At 43.4% G+C, this 15,040-nt stretch overlaps 1 protein-coding gene across 1 annotated transcript; it reads left to right on the forward strand.

Moving 5' to 3' along the window:
• The first annotated feature begins 5,987 nt into the window (after positions 1-5,987).
• On the forward strand, positions 5,988-14,773 carry LOC138960489 (protein Wnt-8b-like). The gene is made up of 4 exons (XM_070332394.1): positions 5,988-6,068; positions 10,251-10,389; positions 13,714-13,856; positions 14,273-14,773. Exons 1-4 carry the CDS (start codon positions 5,988-5,990, stop codon positions 14,771-14,773), a joined length of 864 nt encoding a protein of 287 aa, XP_070188495.1.
• The last annotated feature ends 267 nt before the right edge of the window (positions 14,774-15,040 follow it).

A 15,040-nucleotide genomic window follows, 5' to 3' on the forward strand; every position in this document is an offset into this window, starting at 1 on the left:
GTTTTCAACGCCGGCTTACTGAGCTGAGTCATTTGCATGTGTTTATCTCATGATAATTCCAATGTCTGTCCACAAGAAAGACAACTGGGTCGCAGTACTTGTGTATGTTTCGTTTAGTCACAAATATTCGTTTCAATAACTAATCTTTCTTATTTTAGTTCTGGATTTTGGAACCTTATTAGTCTATCTGATTTAGATTTAATTTTAGCATGGTCAGAGGGTACACGGGTTTAAGAATTTGATTGTGACTTGTTTGTGCAAATCTGTCAATATTTCTCAACTCTGCGCTGCACCATACGGCACTTTGTTGTTATGTCCAGATCTTTTTAGCCTGAAATGATCATATTCCGGTGTAATGGCCACATTTTTTCTCATATATATGCTTTAAATTATTATAGATTTTATTATCTCCAGTACAAGATAGTACATGTTGTTTTTCTTGCCTCTAACATTTTGTTTCAGTTGTTTTTAATGAACAAAATTCCGAAACAAAGATGATTAGCAGAACAAATATTTATCCATGTTTTTAAAACTGTGTTATTTTTTTTACTGATTGGTCTTCGTTTCTTAATCCCTCGTGAAAGAGGTCGAAATCAAAAGTAAGAGTATTGGGGCGGCACGCTCTTAGCTCACTCTTTTTTTTCTGACAATGACTCCTTAGTAAACCGGCACGGTTGGCCTAGTGGTAAGGCGTCCGCCCCGTGATCGGGAGGTCGTGGGTTGGAACCCCGGCCGGGTCATACCTAAGACTTTAAAATTGGCAATCTAGTGGCTGCTCCGCCTGGCGTCTGGCATTATGGGGTTAGTGCTAGGACTGGTTGGTCCGGTGTCAGAATAATGTGACTGGGTGAGACATGAAGCCTGTGCTGCGACTTCTGTCTTGTGTGTGGCGCACGTTATATGTCAAAGCAACACCGCCCTGATAATTATGGCCCTTCGTGGTCGGCTGGGCGTTAAGCAAAAACAAACAAACAAACTCCTTAGTAAAACACACAAAACCACCAAACTCATCAACAGCAACAACAACACCCCAAAATCAATAAGACCAATAGTTCATTGAAAGTATGTAAGACTGAATTTGTGCGTGCACTTATGGCGCGTTGAATAAAACTGACTATCACAATATCAACAACCGTATCGGTCCCGCATAGCCAAATAGGTTGAGAGGACGTCAAAAACAAGAAAACTGTAAAACTTTTTTTTTGGTGTTTAACGTCGTTTTCAACCACGAAGGTTATATCGCGACGAGGGAAAGGGGGGAGATGGGATAGGGGAAAGGGGGGAGATGGGATAGAGCCACTTGTTAAGTGTTTCTTGTTCACAAAAGCACTAATCAAAAAATTGCTCCAGGGGCTTGCAACGTAGTACAATATATGACCTTACTGGGAGAATGCAAGTTTCCAGTACAAAGGACTAAACTTTCTTACATACTGCTTGACTAAAATCTTTACAAACATTGACTATATTCTATACAAGAACCACTTAACAAGGGTAAAAGGAGGAACAGAATCCGTTAGTCGCCTCTTACGACATGCGGGGTGCAGAGAAATAAGGATGTGGAAAAGAAGACTTTTGGTAAGTGAAATAAAGGTGATGGATCCAGTCAGGTAGAAATAAGACAACAAGAAAAGAATTGGAAAACTGCAGGGAATAGTAGGGAGAGTTTTCTTGGAAGGAAATATAGGTGAAAGGACTGGTAAGGCAGAAATAAGATTAAAGAAGAGAAGTAAAGGGGTGGGGTAGCTTGGTGAGAACACTCCCGCCGCGTGAAGGCGACCCCATGGGAGCAACTGTAAATGTACACGAACATTAATGTTATGATTAAAAGTAAAAAGGAAACTTTAAGAAATTGTAAATGAAGCTGACTGAATTGTAGGTACAAGTAAAACTGATCTTAAAGTAATGTACATTGAACATCGCAGGTAGCCCCTAAACGTTTTGGGGATGTTGCCGAATGTTTCTTTCAGAAGTGAAAAACTTGAAAACAAAGCATTTATTTGGATGTTTTTCTACTTTAGTGAATGACTGCAGAGCCGTTGGAATGTTGTGATATTGTACACCCAATTTTATACATACTTGTACCAATTTGTACAGGGTGACTCCAAAGAAATGCCACCCTCTAAAATGCTAATACCTCCCACATGTATTAAGCTAAATACTTCCTATTTGGTGTACATTAGCCTGAGATGTGGAATGATAACGTTACACAGTTTCAAATATGTACGTCTTATGATTCGCGTCACTGGGATTATTAAGGAATATTTTTTTCAAATTCGGAGAATGCATCAAAAGTAGGAAGATTGACACTGAGGAGAAACCACACTCATCCGCGTTGAACCCTCCATTATGTCCGTGTGGCAAGAGTCAGACAGCAGAGCACATCCTGCAGGCGTGTCCATACCACAGTGCTCCGAGGGACACCAACTGGCCAGAGGAGACAGCGCTACAAAAGAAGCTATACGGCCCCAGAGAGGACTTGGAGAGGACAGCACGTTTCGCCCTGCAGTCCGAACTGACGATCTAACAGCGAACGACAAGAAGAAGAAGAACCCTCCAGACTCCCTGTACTTGCTGTTTCAAAGCATCTTTTGTCTGAGGATTGTGTTTATGTGCAAGGCCATTCAGAAAATTAAACAAATAAGAATCTGGAGGGCCAAAATGTTCGTGTGGCTACCGCTCAGGGCCAAACCACGTACTTTTAAGTCAATTCCCGAATTTGACATATATTATTTAAAATGCATAACAATGAAACCGCTTGTACTACATACTTGAAATTGAGTGACATTATCAATCCATATCTCACGCCAACGTACACTAAACAGGCAATACTTCGCTAAACAAATGTAATAGTTATTAGCTTTTTATAGTGGGCGGCAATGTTTTTTCGGTTTACCCTGTATTCTGACTTTTCATGCCATTTCGGCTTGTGTCCGAAGAGTTATCTGTCCACAACAGTTAACTTATTCACTGCCTCATAGTACCCCAACAATTATTATTCAATAAACCAAATAAGAACAGGGACCAATAGTGCTAGAGATTTAAAAAAAGGTTTTGCGGGATTCCCATCGTTGCAACTTCAAACATGTTAAGTTGGACGTTTCTAATGAAGTGACAGATAGCAATGTGCTAAAAATAGAAACATGCACGTGCACACGATGAAACATTTTCAATGCACAGATTATTATACTGAAAGGCATAAATTCTGCAAATAGTGCATTGAACGATTTTGCTCTCAAACGAAAATCAGATTGAACCTGTAATTTGTAGTTGACATCTTAAGTGTCGGAGCAAATGTTTCACGCTGTCAGCGTGCGCTTTGCAGTATTGCTGATCCAGCCACAGCTCACTGTGCTAATAAAGACAATGGGCTGAACGGGAGACAATAACGTAAAAAAGATAGTGTGTGGCCCTATAAAATGCAACTGGCTGTTTGGCTGTATCAGATATCGCAATCATGCCACGACTTGATGAAGGAGAGAGACAGCAAGCGATTGGGATGCTTAGAGCTGGCCAAAGCATTGAACGTGATGAACACTGAACGTTTTCCGAAATCATTGCGCTTGGACTCGGTCACTTTTTTTGAAAAATTGTCATTTCATGATGTTCTATTCAAAATCAATAAAGCGAAGGTTTATAAACACTAAAATGGCCAATAAAGAAAATATTCAAACATTGAAAACATTCACCACTGAGTTGATTTTTTGTGATTTTTTAAAGTTCAGTTTGCGGAATTTATGCCTCTCGGTATATAATTCACGTGAAGTCTGCAGTAATATGGCCTTTATGAACTGTATTTGATCAAAAGTAAGAATTCATTGCGTTTCAATGTGCACACATTATTAAACTTCAGCACATAGCTTCCCGTCAAATACTATTTCATATAATTGTGAAAGAAAATCATAAAGAAATTTGTTTTAAGCAGTTGTGGACACATTTTTCACTCATTTCAACATGTATACTAATTCTAAATTGCTAAACAACTTTTATTACAAAACAATTATTGAGACATCATTTGCAGTAAATGTTATCCGATATTTTCTCAGTTCTTGTTTGGTAGCACTTCTTAATGTTCACATTTTTCTCTTCAAAATGTTATCGAGGTAAACTGTTCAGTGTTTACGCTAGCTAGTAACTGATTTTCGGCGATTTTTGTCGTGTGTTTTATTTCGAGGCAAACGTGCTGGTATAATGTCTAACGGTTTTTGCTGAGATTTGAAAGGCTCATTGAATATGACCACGAAATTGATGGACCTCGCCAAAGATTTTTTCCACGATTGTTTTCTGTGTTTTCAGGTCGATGAATAATATTCTCTTGGGACGACCGAAACATGACAACTTCTCTTTCGTTAGAAGCACACAAACAACACTTCCGGTAAGTACACGAACTGTTCATACAAACTAACACACACACACACACACACACGCGGGTTGCAGCTTATGAACTCAGAAGCCAAAAAAACAAGTTTGTGTTTTGGTCTAAAATATGTCATTTTACGCAAATCTCGACAGACATTACTGTTCACCTCGACCTCTAGCGCGGTCTTAAAACTATGATTGTCTCGATTTCTATAAAATGTTTTTGTTTAAGAAAAAAAAATACAAATGACGTTTAATGTAACGAAGGGAGCTAATGGTGAGCTGAGTGCAGTCTCGACAGACACTAGCGCACCGTCCTTTCTCTGACCAGCCCGAACCCCATGCCCACTACACCCGCAACATACTCGTGTAAATTACACTCTTCCCAAATTGCCGGTTGCGGGAGAATCTTTAACCTTTTACTTCCTGTTTTATTTTCTCGTACCTGTCTCGAACCGCCCCCCCCCCCCCCCTAATTTGTTGTGTTACGTGGACATCAGTTCATCTCTCCTCTTTCTCTCTCTCTCTCTCTCTCTCTCTCTCTCTCTCTCTCTCTCTCTCTCTCTCTCTCTCTCTTTCTTTCTTCCCCTCTCTCTCTCTCTCTATCCCTCTCTTTCTTCCTCTCTCTTCCCCCCCTCTCTCTCTCTCTTTCTCTATCTCTCCCTCCCCCTCTCCCTCTCTTTCTTCCTCTCTCTCTCTCTCTCCCTCTCTCTCTTCTCTCTCTCTCTCTCTCCCCCTCTCTCTCTCTTCTCCCCTCTCTCTCCCCCCCCTCTCTCTCCCCCCCCTCTCTCTCCCCCCCTCTCTCCCTCTCTCTCTTCTCTCTCTCTCTTCTCTCTCTCTCTCCCCCTCTCTCTCTCTTCCCCCCTCTCTCTCTCTCTCCTCTCTCTCTCTTCCCCCTCTCTCTCTCTCTCTCTCCCTCTCTCTCTTTCTCTGTCATGCACCCTCCCCCTTCCCACTCCCCAACCACCCCACTTCCCCCTTCCCCCTTCCCATACATTTTATTTACACTCCAAGCCAGCAGGCAGCCAGGGCACAGTGATTAGCTGCGTGTTTCTCGCGCCCGATTACCGCCGCATCAGCCCTCTCGCCCTGACATCCTCAATGTGAGGTAATCGAGCAGAAGGATCCGAGTGGACCCACCATTGTGTCTCCCCCCTCTTCACGCCAAGCTCAGCAATACAGCCCTTTCTCCTGCCCTGCTGCTCAGCCACACAGCCATTTCTCACACAGTGGAACCCCCCTTTTAAGACCCCCCCAATTTAAGACTCCCTCCCGTTTAAGACCATGTTTTTTTCTGATTTTGTGTTCATAACCTCGGTAAATTTACCCCCATTTTAACCCTACCTCCTAAAAATACTTGATTTTCTCAGATTTTTGAAGGTCTTGAAAGGTGAGGGGGGAGGGGGGGAGGGGGGAGGGGGGAGGGGGAGGGGGTGGGGGTGGTTCCACTGTACCGTCCCGAGCAAGGCGTCGCCAACCTGGGTCCATTCTGTCTCCAACGCTGTTTTTTTGTTTGTTTTTTTTTACCGCGTGTCTGCATCGCCAGGGCGAGAGAAATATGAAGACTTGAAATTATCCCCCTTTCGTCTGGAAAGCCTCTCAATGAACGTGGCGGTGGCATCTTTAGAAAGATGGCTGCTCAGGGCGGTATCTCACTGGCGGACCTCAATAGGGACCTCAATGCGGACCTCAATGCACCTCAATGGGCCCCAGTGGAGAACTCCTTTCTTGGCTGTTTTCAATCGTTCTGTTGAATTGACCTCGCGCTGAGGTGCCACCGTCTCAATCACACCCTTTTCTTTCGCGAATCATAATGAACAACAAATCAGCAAAAAGAGGGTGCTTTGTTTTCATCTTCCTGGGTTTTCAACGATAGCTGCCATGCACACAGTCGGCTGTCAGTCCATTTGCGGAAGGGTGGGCATTTCAGTGTGAGGTTCTTAAAGGAACTTGCCTTTCGGTGCGGATCGTCTTGTCAATCACTATTGAACTGCCTAGATCGTTTTCAGATCACGGAGCATGCTACTGATTTTCCAGTGCACTGTTCGGTGCACACATGCGCACGATAAAGATCCCAAGCTCACAGCGAATCTCTCTGGGCTTGGAAGACGCGAACACATGTAATTATAGTCTCTCGCCACTCAACATCATGATCGTATTTTGATACTTTGACGAGGCAATATATATATATATATATGAAGTCTTATATCGCGCGCGTATCTCCAGACTCGGACTCAAGGCGCAGGGATCTATTTATGCCGTGTGAGATGGAATGTTTTACACAATACATCACGCATTCACATCGACCAGCAGATCGCAGCCATTTCGGCGCATATCCTACTTTTCACGGCCTATTATTCCAAGTCACACGGGTATTTTGGTGGACATTTTTTTTTTATCTATGCCTGTACAATTTTGCCAGGAAAGACCCTTTTGTCAATCGTGGGATCTTTAATGTGCACACCCCAATGTAATGTACACGAAGGGACCTCGGTTTTTCGTCTCATCCGAAAGACTAGCACTTGAACCCACCACCTAGGTTAGGAAAGGGGGGAGAAAATTGCTAACGCCCTGACCCAGGGTCGAACTCGCAACCTCTCGCTTCCGAGCGCAAGTGCGTTAATACCACTCGGCCACCCAGTCCACCAAGTCATGCTACTGTTCGCTCTACTGACTTGTTCTTGTCCCAATAGAATGATAACAAGAAATTATAGATATCTTTATTGATATTCATGTACACTTTCTTGTTAATTGCCACATATCCGTCCAGGCTTTTACACGGGATAAGAGCAAACTTCCACCTGGACACATACCAAGAATTAACCACCTGGCTGCTTCTTGTGCACGATGGGAATGTTTTGTTGAATTAGTTTCGTAACTGACACATATACTATTGTGAATCTGCGAAGGACTGTATCTTTTAAACCTCCCGCGAATGATGAAGGGGTAGGTTTCCGACTCCTTTTTACGCAGGTCGGCAACGGCAGGAAATACCCGGGGTAAATGTGTCTTGAGTTCTGGGTTGCGTCCCTTGAGTGGCGCGGACGAAAAGTGTGGGGTTGTCTCCCCTCCCCCTCAGCAGGGGGCGTGCTAACGAAGTTGTTAGGAGACCTCCTCGCAAGCTTTTTACTCTTTGTCGAGGAGCAGTTTTCACACCGCCATGGACACAAAAGATCCTTTGGGTGGCGTAAACGACGTGAAATCTCTCCTAGATAGGGTAAAAGGATTACAGACTCTATCAAGTAGATGTACATCAGGTCACGGCAGCTTTTTGCTGTCGTTAAAAGCATTTTGAAACTGAAGAATTTCGCCGAGAATGCAAGTAGACAACACCTTTGTGAAAACTGTACATATAAAAGTGGATGATTATACTGGCTTACTGCAGGTGTTCTTCTTGGTATTTCGAGTAGGTAGATATGTTAGTCTATACATACTGTGCTGCCAGAAAGCACTATAGGACTCAGCAACCTGCGGTTTCAGGTTACAAGCTGTGTGGATATGTCATTATTCTGCTTTGCCGCCTGATATTCGTTTGATTGTATGCTTGTTTGATTTGTGCTAGTTTATTTTAGAATAAATGTGTAACGCACCTGGAGCCAATTGATGGGACTGATCGCGCTATAGAAAAGTTATTTATTATTATTAGTATATTATCACTCATCAAACTTTCCACCGTCTCACCCTTCCCTTTGTGTCAGCACACATTTTCAGTACAATTTCACCTTCGAGGTCGTATTCATTTATTGTTTCATTTACAAGTAGAGTAGGTTGGCCTTGTTGTTTTTCAGTTGCTGCTACGCTGGACATTGAAGTCGTGGGGTGGGGGGGGGGGGGGTCGGGCAACGATCGGAGAGACTTGATCGATCGTGGTACCTTTCGTTTCTGTCAGGTCGATTTTGGGGGTACCCTTATTTAAGCGGCGGTCTCGTGACACCCATAAAAGAAATCTTTGATCCGAAAAGTGTGCCAGATAGCCAAGTTAAGTGCCTTTAATGACATAGACAATTTAAATGAAATTACACGGGAATGCATGTTTTAGTTCGAGCACAAAACATGTCGCAATCATGGTTTTGCTAAGGTTATATTATGCGTCAAAGGTTCAGCGAGTCCTTCCCATGACAACAGTTCTTTTAACTACCTCCGCTCACTACATCTGCCCAGGATTTCAGATAGGATGTGACAGGGGAGGCTACCGCTCCTTTCACAACGGACTCTGCACCCGGGTTGTTGGCCTTTAAAGTCAACACCTGTGGTTTGTAGAGTTCTGTTTGTGATGGGGTCTGGTGGTTCCCGATTGTCTGTATGTTCATGGAAACCTTCGGGTTTGCATAACAGTTTTTATAGGGCTAAGAAATTAGCCCTAATATTTTCAAACCTGTTTGATTGCACTTCGCTTCCCGAGGTGATCGTAGTGTTTCGGCACTCGGTTACAGCATAATACCATCCCCCAATTTGGACACATACCAAAAAGCAACATCATGACTGCTTCCTGTGCAGAATCAAAAAACAAGAAAGGAAGGTTGTTGGAACGTTTGTTATTGACAAAACAATACATTCACAAATATATCGACCCAACGGTCTTTTAAGTGCACAGACAAACAACAACGAAAACGTATCTGGCTGATTTTTCCTTCCGTCGGCCACGAAGCCGCAAGCGAATGAATGATTATATGACGAAATGTTCAGAGTTGGGTTTTTGTTTGTTTGAATGAATTATTATCTTAAGGGATACAAGTAGCTTTTTGTCCGTTTTTTTTAAACACTGCCACACGAAGCAGTGAGGACACTGATCTTTTTAATTGTGTTTGTCCAAGTGGAATAATCGATGGCCTTATCTAACGTAATCGCCTGGCCAGATCTGAAATGGTTAGCCCAACTGGCAGACTGACTGACAATCGGGTTTGACGTCCTCTTAGACGAGTTGGCCTAGATTGTAACAGGTTTTGACGTCCTCTTAGACGAGTTGGCCTAGATTGTGACAGGGTTTGACGTCCTCTTAGACGAGTTGGCCTAGACTGTGACAGGTTTTGACGTCCTCTTAGACGAGTTGGCCTAGATTGTGACAGGGTTTGACGTCCTCTTAGACGAGTTGGCCTTGATTGTGACAGGGTTTGACGTCCTCTTAGACGAGTTGGCCTAGATTGTGACAGGTTTTGACGTCCTCTTAGACGAGTTGGCCTTGATTGTGACAGGGTTTGACGTCCCCTTAGACGAGTTGGCCTAGATTGTGACAGGTTTTGACGTCCTCTTAGACGAGTTGGCCTTGATTGTGACAGGGTTTGACGTCCTCTTAGACGAGTTGGCCTTGATTGTGACAGGGTTTGACGTCCTCTTAGACGAGTTGGCCTAGATTGTGACAGGTTTTGACGTCCTCTTAGACGAGTTGGCCTTGATTGTGACAGGGTTTGACGTCCTCTTAGACGAGTTGGCCTTGATTGTGACAGGGTTTGACGTCCTCTTAGACGAGTTGGCCTAGATTGTGACAGGTTTTGACGTCCTCTTAGACGAGTTGGCCTAGATTGTGACAGGGTTTGACGTCCTCTTAGACGAGTTGGCCTAGATTGTAACAGGTTTTGGTGATACGTGCTGTGGAAACTGGTGTGATGCTTTGACTAGAACAAGCCCACTGCGGCTGTCTTCTTCGACACGCCAGCATTAGGCTTGCCTCGTCAAAGTATTGAGATATGATTATGATGATGAGAGACAAAAGATGATGCATGCGTGTCTTCGTGTTTTTGAAGACTGTCGGTGTGCGCTTGGGATTTTTTTTCGTGCGCATGTGTTTACACACGGGGGTGTTCGGACACCACAGAGAGTCTGCACAAAGTTGAGCCGAACGGTTTATACACAAGAAGGATAAACATGTTGTTTAACTGCCAATTGCTATGTTTCAGGGCTACCTACTGCTCGCAGATAGCATCTCACGGGGCATGGAGCTCGGGCTGTCGGAATGTCAGTACCAGTTCCGCTGGGAACGCTGGGATTGCTCCGACCGCAGTCTTCTCCACGTGGTCCACACTGCGGACACTCAAGGTCAGTTGGAACAAGGATGAGGGGGGGGGGGGGGGGGGGGGCTTTACGTCCTCATAGGAAGATTTCCTATTGGGGACATGTGTGTGATGATATGCTAAGAACGGTCAGTTTAGGGGGACGGAGGGTATATAGTACAGGGTGACCCAAACTGGCAAAATGCAACCAACAAAACGCAGATAACTTCTACATGTACATCATTCTGTTGGCCACATTACTTCATGTTTAGTGTACACTAACTTCAGCTTATGCATGAGCAGTCCACAAAGTGGGTTGCACTTTTATTGGGGGTCGCCCTGTAATTATTATTACCTCTCCAAGCAAGTTGCCATATAACTTCAAAATGTTTGCTTTCCTTTGGGGTTTGTGAGAGAAAAAAGATATTTGTGTGTGTTTGTTCGTGTGTGTGTGTGTGTGTGTGTGTGTGTGTGTGTGTGTGTGTGTGTGTGTGTGTGTGTGTGTGTGTGTGTGTGTGTGTGTGTGATCGTGCGTGCTTGTGTGTGTGAGTTTGTGTATGTGTGTGTGTGTGTGCGTGTGTGTGTGTGTGTGTGTGTGTGTGTGTGTGTGTGTGTGTGTGTGTGTGTGTGTGTGTGTGTGTGTGTGTCAGTGTGTTTTAGTAACTCCTTATCGTCTCATAACTACATTTACGACTAACACTTACTCTCTTGGTTCATTTTGAGTAACAGACAATCCCAACTGCCAATGTAAAAAAAAAACTTTCCGTCTTGCTTTTTAATGCCGGCTACGACCGGCAAGTTTAAACCCATTATCATATTTAAAAAACAAAGGAATACTGTACTCACCAATACAAGAATTGTTCTTGTATGTATAAGTTACAGCTCCGTCCATCCATGGTATCGCCTGATATTTTGTCGAGACTGGGTCAATGAATATGATGACGTCACTCGAGGCTCTGCCGAGAGTGACGTCATTATATTCTTTCACCCCGTCGAGACAAAATATCACGCGATACCATGGATGGACGGAGCTGTAACGTATATATGGCATGACCAAAGTAAAGAGAATTTGTCATGGGATGTGGAAACAAATCATTGGAAATTCACCATGGGCAATCAACCCAAGCCTAGAAGTTGTAGAACTATATTTTGCTTCAGTCTTGGCAAGGCCAGTTTTGTCCAGTTCCGGAAAAAACATCATGAATTCATTCACCCTGCCGAGACGAAAAAAACAATTCCATGGATGAAAACGTACTAAGCTTATTATCCCGTGACGTATCAAAGCTAAATTTTGTTTTGAAATGTCATTACAACGTACAGATAACTTATAACGACATAATCGCCTTCACAAGACAGGAAAAACGCACACTTTGTTTTTCGTCTGCTACAAATCTAGTCTTGTTGGTTGACGGAGAGAATTAAAGCTTCAATCGTACCTTCATCAACAGGAATAAATGCTCAATCCGCTGTCAGTTCGCAACTGGACCTTGTTTTTTTCTTTAACATTTTGGTTAACATTGAAACGGCAATCCACAAGAGTGTTTCAGCTGTTTCAAGACACAGGCTTGGCTCCTTCTTTTGAGTTGCTTTTCAGTCTAAAATGACACCGGAAGCGAACAAATTGTCGCGTATACTGTCGTCACTGAAAAAGACGTCATGACAAAGTTCCACGCAAAGCGAAAGAGACTGTGACGTCATTTACTTTTGTTTGGAATTTTCCGTCTGTTCCTAGCTTGTCAGTGAAGACCTGACGTGAGTAAGCTTACCCTTTGCAGCTGTGAAATAATCAGTCTTGTGTCTCGGTCGTGTAGGTACAGAGTTTGCTTCTGCAATCATTGTGTTCGTGTTGATGACGGCTTTCCATGTTCTTGTTTCTGCGGCTGCGCAAGTTATTTTGCCTAGGTCATGGCCGAACTTTAGGCCTACGGAGAAATATCGCTGGATATTTTCTCCCTAGATTAACAGAGACAAAGAAGGGAAGTCATGCTGTATTGGTGAGTACAGTATTCCTTTGTTTTTTTAACTTTGTTCATCTTACCACAGTCACATCGTTGTTTAGATTTTCATTATCATATTGTGAATTATTCTGCTGTAGAATGTACTTGACATATTTCTGCGTTTTAGCCAATCGGGAGACAGCAATTGTGCAAGCATTAGTGACGTCAGGAGTGATGTATGTGGTGGCACGCAACTGCAGCACGGGAGCCCTACTGTCATGCACCTGCGACTCCCATCTCCATGACAACAAGACAGGTGATCAAGCAGACTAATACATATTGATGATGTATTTTGTTGTTGAATCATCTTCGTCTGTCAGACGCGTCGGAAATGTCAAGTTGACTCATTTCTGGCCATTTATACAAGGCCAAACAAAAATTTATGTTGGTTTAGGGTAACCCGACCGACCCTATTTTTTCCTGCCGACCCTAAAACTTTTCTTTCATTTCTAAAAAAACCCCAACCTTTTGGCACATTTTGCGAACCATACCGAGACTAAGGGAAGTAACCCCCTTTAAAATCGACTACATTAAAAAAATTAAAAAAATAGCAAAAAAATAAAAAGCCGATCTATTTTTTGTTTGGCACGTTACCATAAAACCAATATATTTTTTTGTTTAGCCTAAGTAAACTAAATAAAGACAAAATAAATCCAAAAACAGAGACTGCCAACGTTCCAAAATTCAGAATAAAAAAACAAGAAAGGTAGGTTGTTGGAACGTTTGTTATTGACAAAACAATACATTCCCATTGTATTGTATTGAATGTGTTGTTTTGTCAATAACAAACGTTCCAACAACATACCTTTCTTGTTTTTTGATAATTGAAGACAGTGTGTGTCGTACAAGTGGCTTTGATTGTAACGTGCGCTCTGGGGCATTTTCCCCAAGTATTTCCTCTGCGATTGTCATAATAATTAATCTCTTCATTAATCAGAAAGGTTACAGTTCTCTGAGTGGAACTGATTAGTTGATGTTTTTGTCATTATTAACCTTGAGTAAAATAGATGGGCATGCACATTGTCGAAAGAATTGTAGCGCGACTCTTGTTGCCGCTAGCTTTGCACTGGTAGGAAGCGAACTGAATTTCCCAGCAACGGGAGGATAAAGTCATGGAAACGGAAACCTCAAAACATAACAAAATGTGTTGGTTGCAGATATCAGTATCTAGCTTTGCACTAATAGGAAGCGACATGAATTTCCCAGCAACGGGCCGGAGGATAAAGTCATGGAAATGGAAACCTCAGAACATAACAAAATGTGTTGGTTGCAGATATCAATAGATTGTTTTGCAGTGAGCAGTGAATACACAGCTAGGCTTACTAGACAGGCATTTCAAACCTCTCGATCTGACAAAAATGTGTTTGTTGCAGACGAGAACTGGAAATGGAAGGGATGCAGAAACGCTGGCGCCAAACAAGGAGATACTATGTCACGTGCTCTTTTTGACGGCGTCATTCAGGGCACCGACGCACGCGCAGCAGTTAATTTGCATAATAACCAAGTTGGGCGAGAGGTAAGTGGAGATAACAATCATAAAATAATCTGGATATTTCTTAAAGTAATGAGTCGTATCTTACTTCGTGTTAAATTCTGATAAATATTATATTGAAATGAAATGTATCAGCTCATTCACAAAGTTGCTTTTCAAACGCTTCTCCCTCCTACCATATAGTTAACTGCTGGCTGGGATATGAGCAAGTATGTTTTTATTTTCACTTCTGTGGACATCGCGAATGAAAATTAAATCTATCATAGCTCGCCTCTTCTTGCTCGGTGTTCCTACCATGTTTTGTAGATATAAACCTTAGTTACGGTAACTCTTATATTTAACTCCATGACTATAAGTGTCTTTCCTTCTTCTTAAAAAGTTTAGTTTGTTTGGTTTCAATCATTATCGTATATGTACTTAAACCTCTTTCAACTTGCCAGGCAATATGGCGGACCTTGGAACAGCGCTGCAAGTGTCACGGGGTTTCCGGAAGCTGCTCACTACGTACCTGCTGGCGCAGACTCCCAGGCTTCCGGCGTGTGGGCAACTTCCTCAAACGCCGCTACGGACGCGCAGTGCACGTCAACTTCCAGGACGGGAAGTTACGTCACGGGAACCAAGCCCGGGTGCGCGGCCTGTCCATGATCTCGGCCAAAGACCTCGTGTACCTCGTGGCTTCCCGAGACTACTGCCAGCCAAGACAAAGCGCGTCATCAGTGGCCGGCACAGAGGGGAGAGAGTGTTCCAGGCCGCAGAAGACGGCGAAGGCGAGTAAGGCAGAGAGACACAGTTGCCGCAGACTGTGTATGGACTGCGGTCTGAAAGTGAGGAAATACATGGTGGAGGTGGTAGCCAGGTGTAACTGCAAGTTCTACTGGTGCTGCAGCGTCAGGTGCAAAGAATGCAGACAGGTGGTGAAAAAGTATTACTGCCAGCGTTGAGCGACAATGATAGCGACAAACAATGGTGGGGGTGGTAGCCAGGTGTAACTGCAAGTTCTACTGGTGCTGCAGCGTCAGGTGCAAAGAATGCAGACAGGTGGTGAAAAAGTATTACTGCCAGCGTTGAAGCGACAATGATAGCGACAAACAATGGTGGGGGTGGTAGCCAGGTGTAACTGCAAGTTCTACTGGTGCTGCGGCGTCAGGTGCAAAGAATGCAGACAGGTGGTGAAAAAGTATTACAGCCAGCTTTGAAGCAACAATAAC

This window comes from Littorina saxatilis, linkage group LG2, assembly GCF_037325665.1.
Source record: "Littorina saxatilis isolate snail1 linkage group LG2, US_GU_Lsax_2.0, whole genome shotgun sequence".
Lineage (NCBI taxonomy): Eukaryota > Metazoa > Mollusca > Gastropoda > Littorinimorpha > Littorinidae > Littorina > Littorina saxatilis.

Excerpts from the sequence above, each read along its gene's own strand:
- LOC138960489 (XM_070332394.1), top strand. The coding sequence starts at position 5,988 with ATGGCTGCTCAGGGCGGTATCTCACTGGCGGACCTCAATAGGGACCTC. Across the intron at positions 10,390-13,713 it reads CCACACTGCGGACACTCAAG|ACGAGAACTGGAAATGGAAG; the intron begins GTCAGTTGGAAC and ends TGTTTGTTGCAG. Across the intron at positions 13,857-14,272 it reads ATAACCAAGTTGGGCGAGAG|GCAATATGGCGGACCTTGGA; the intron begins GTAAGTGGAGAT and ends TCAACTTGCCAG.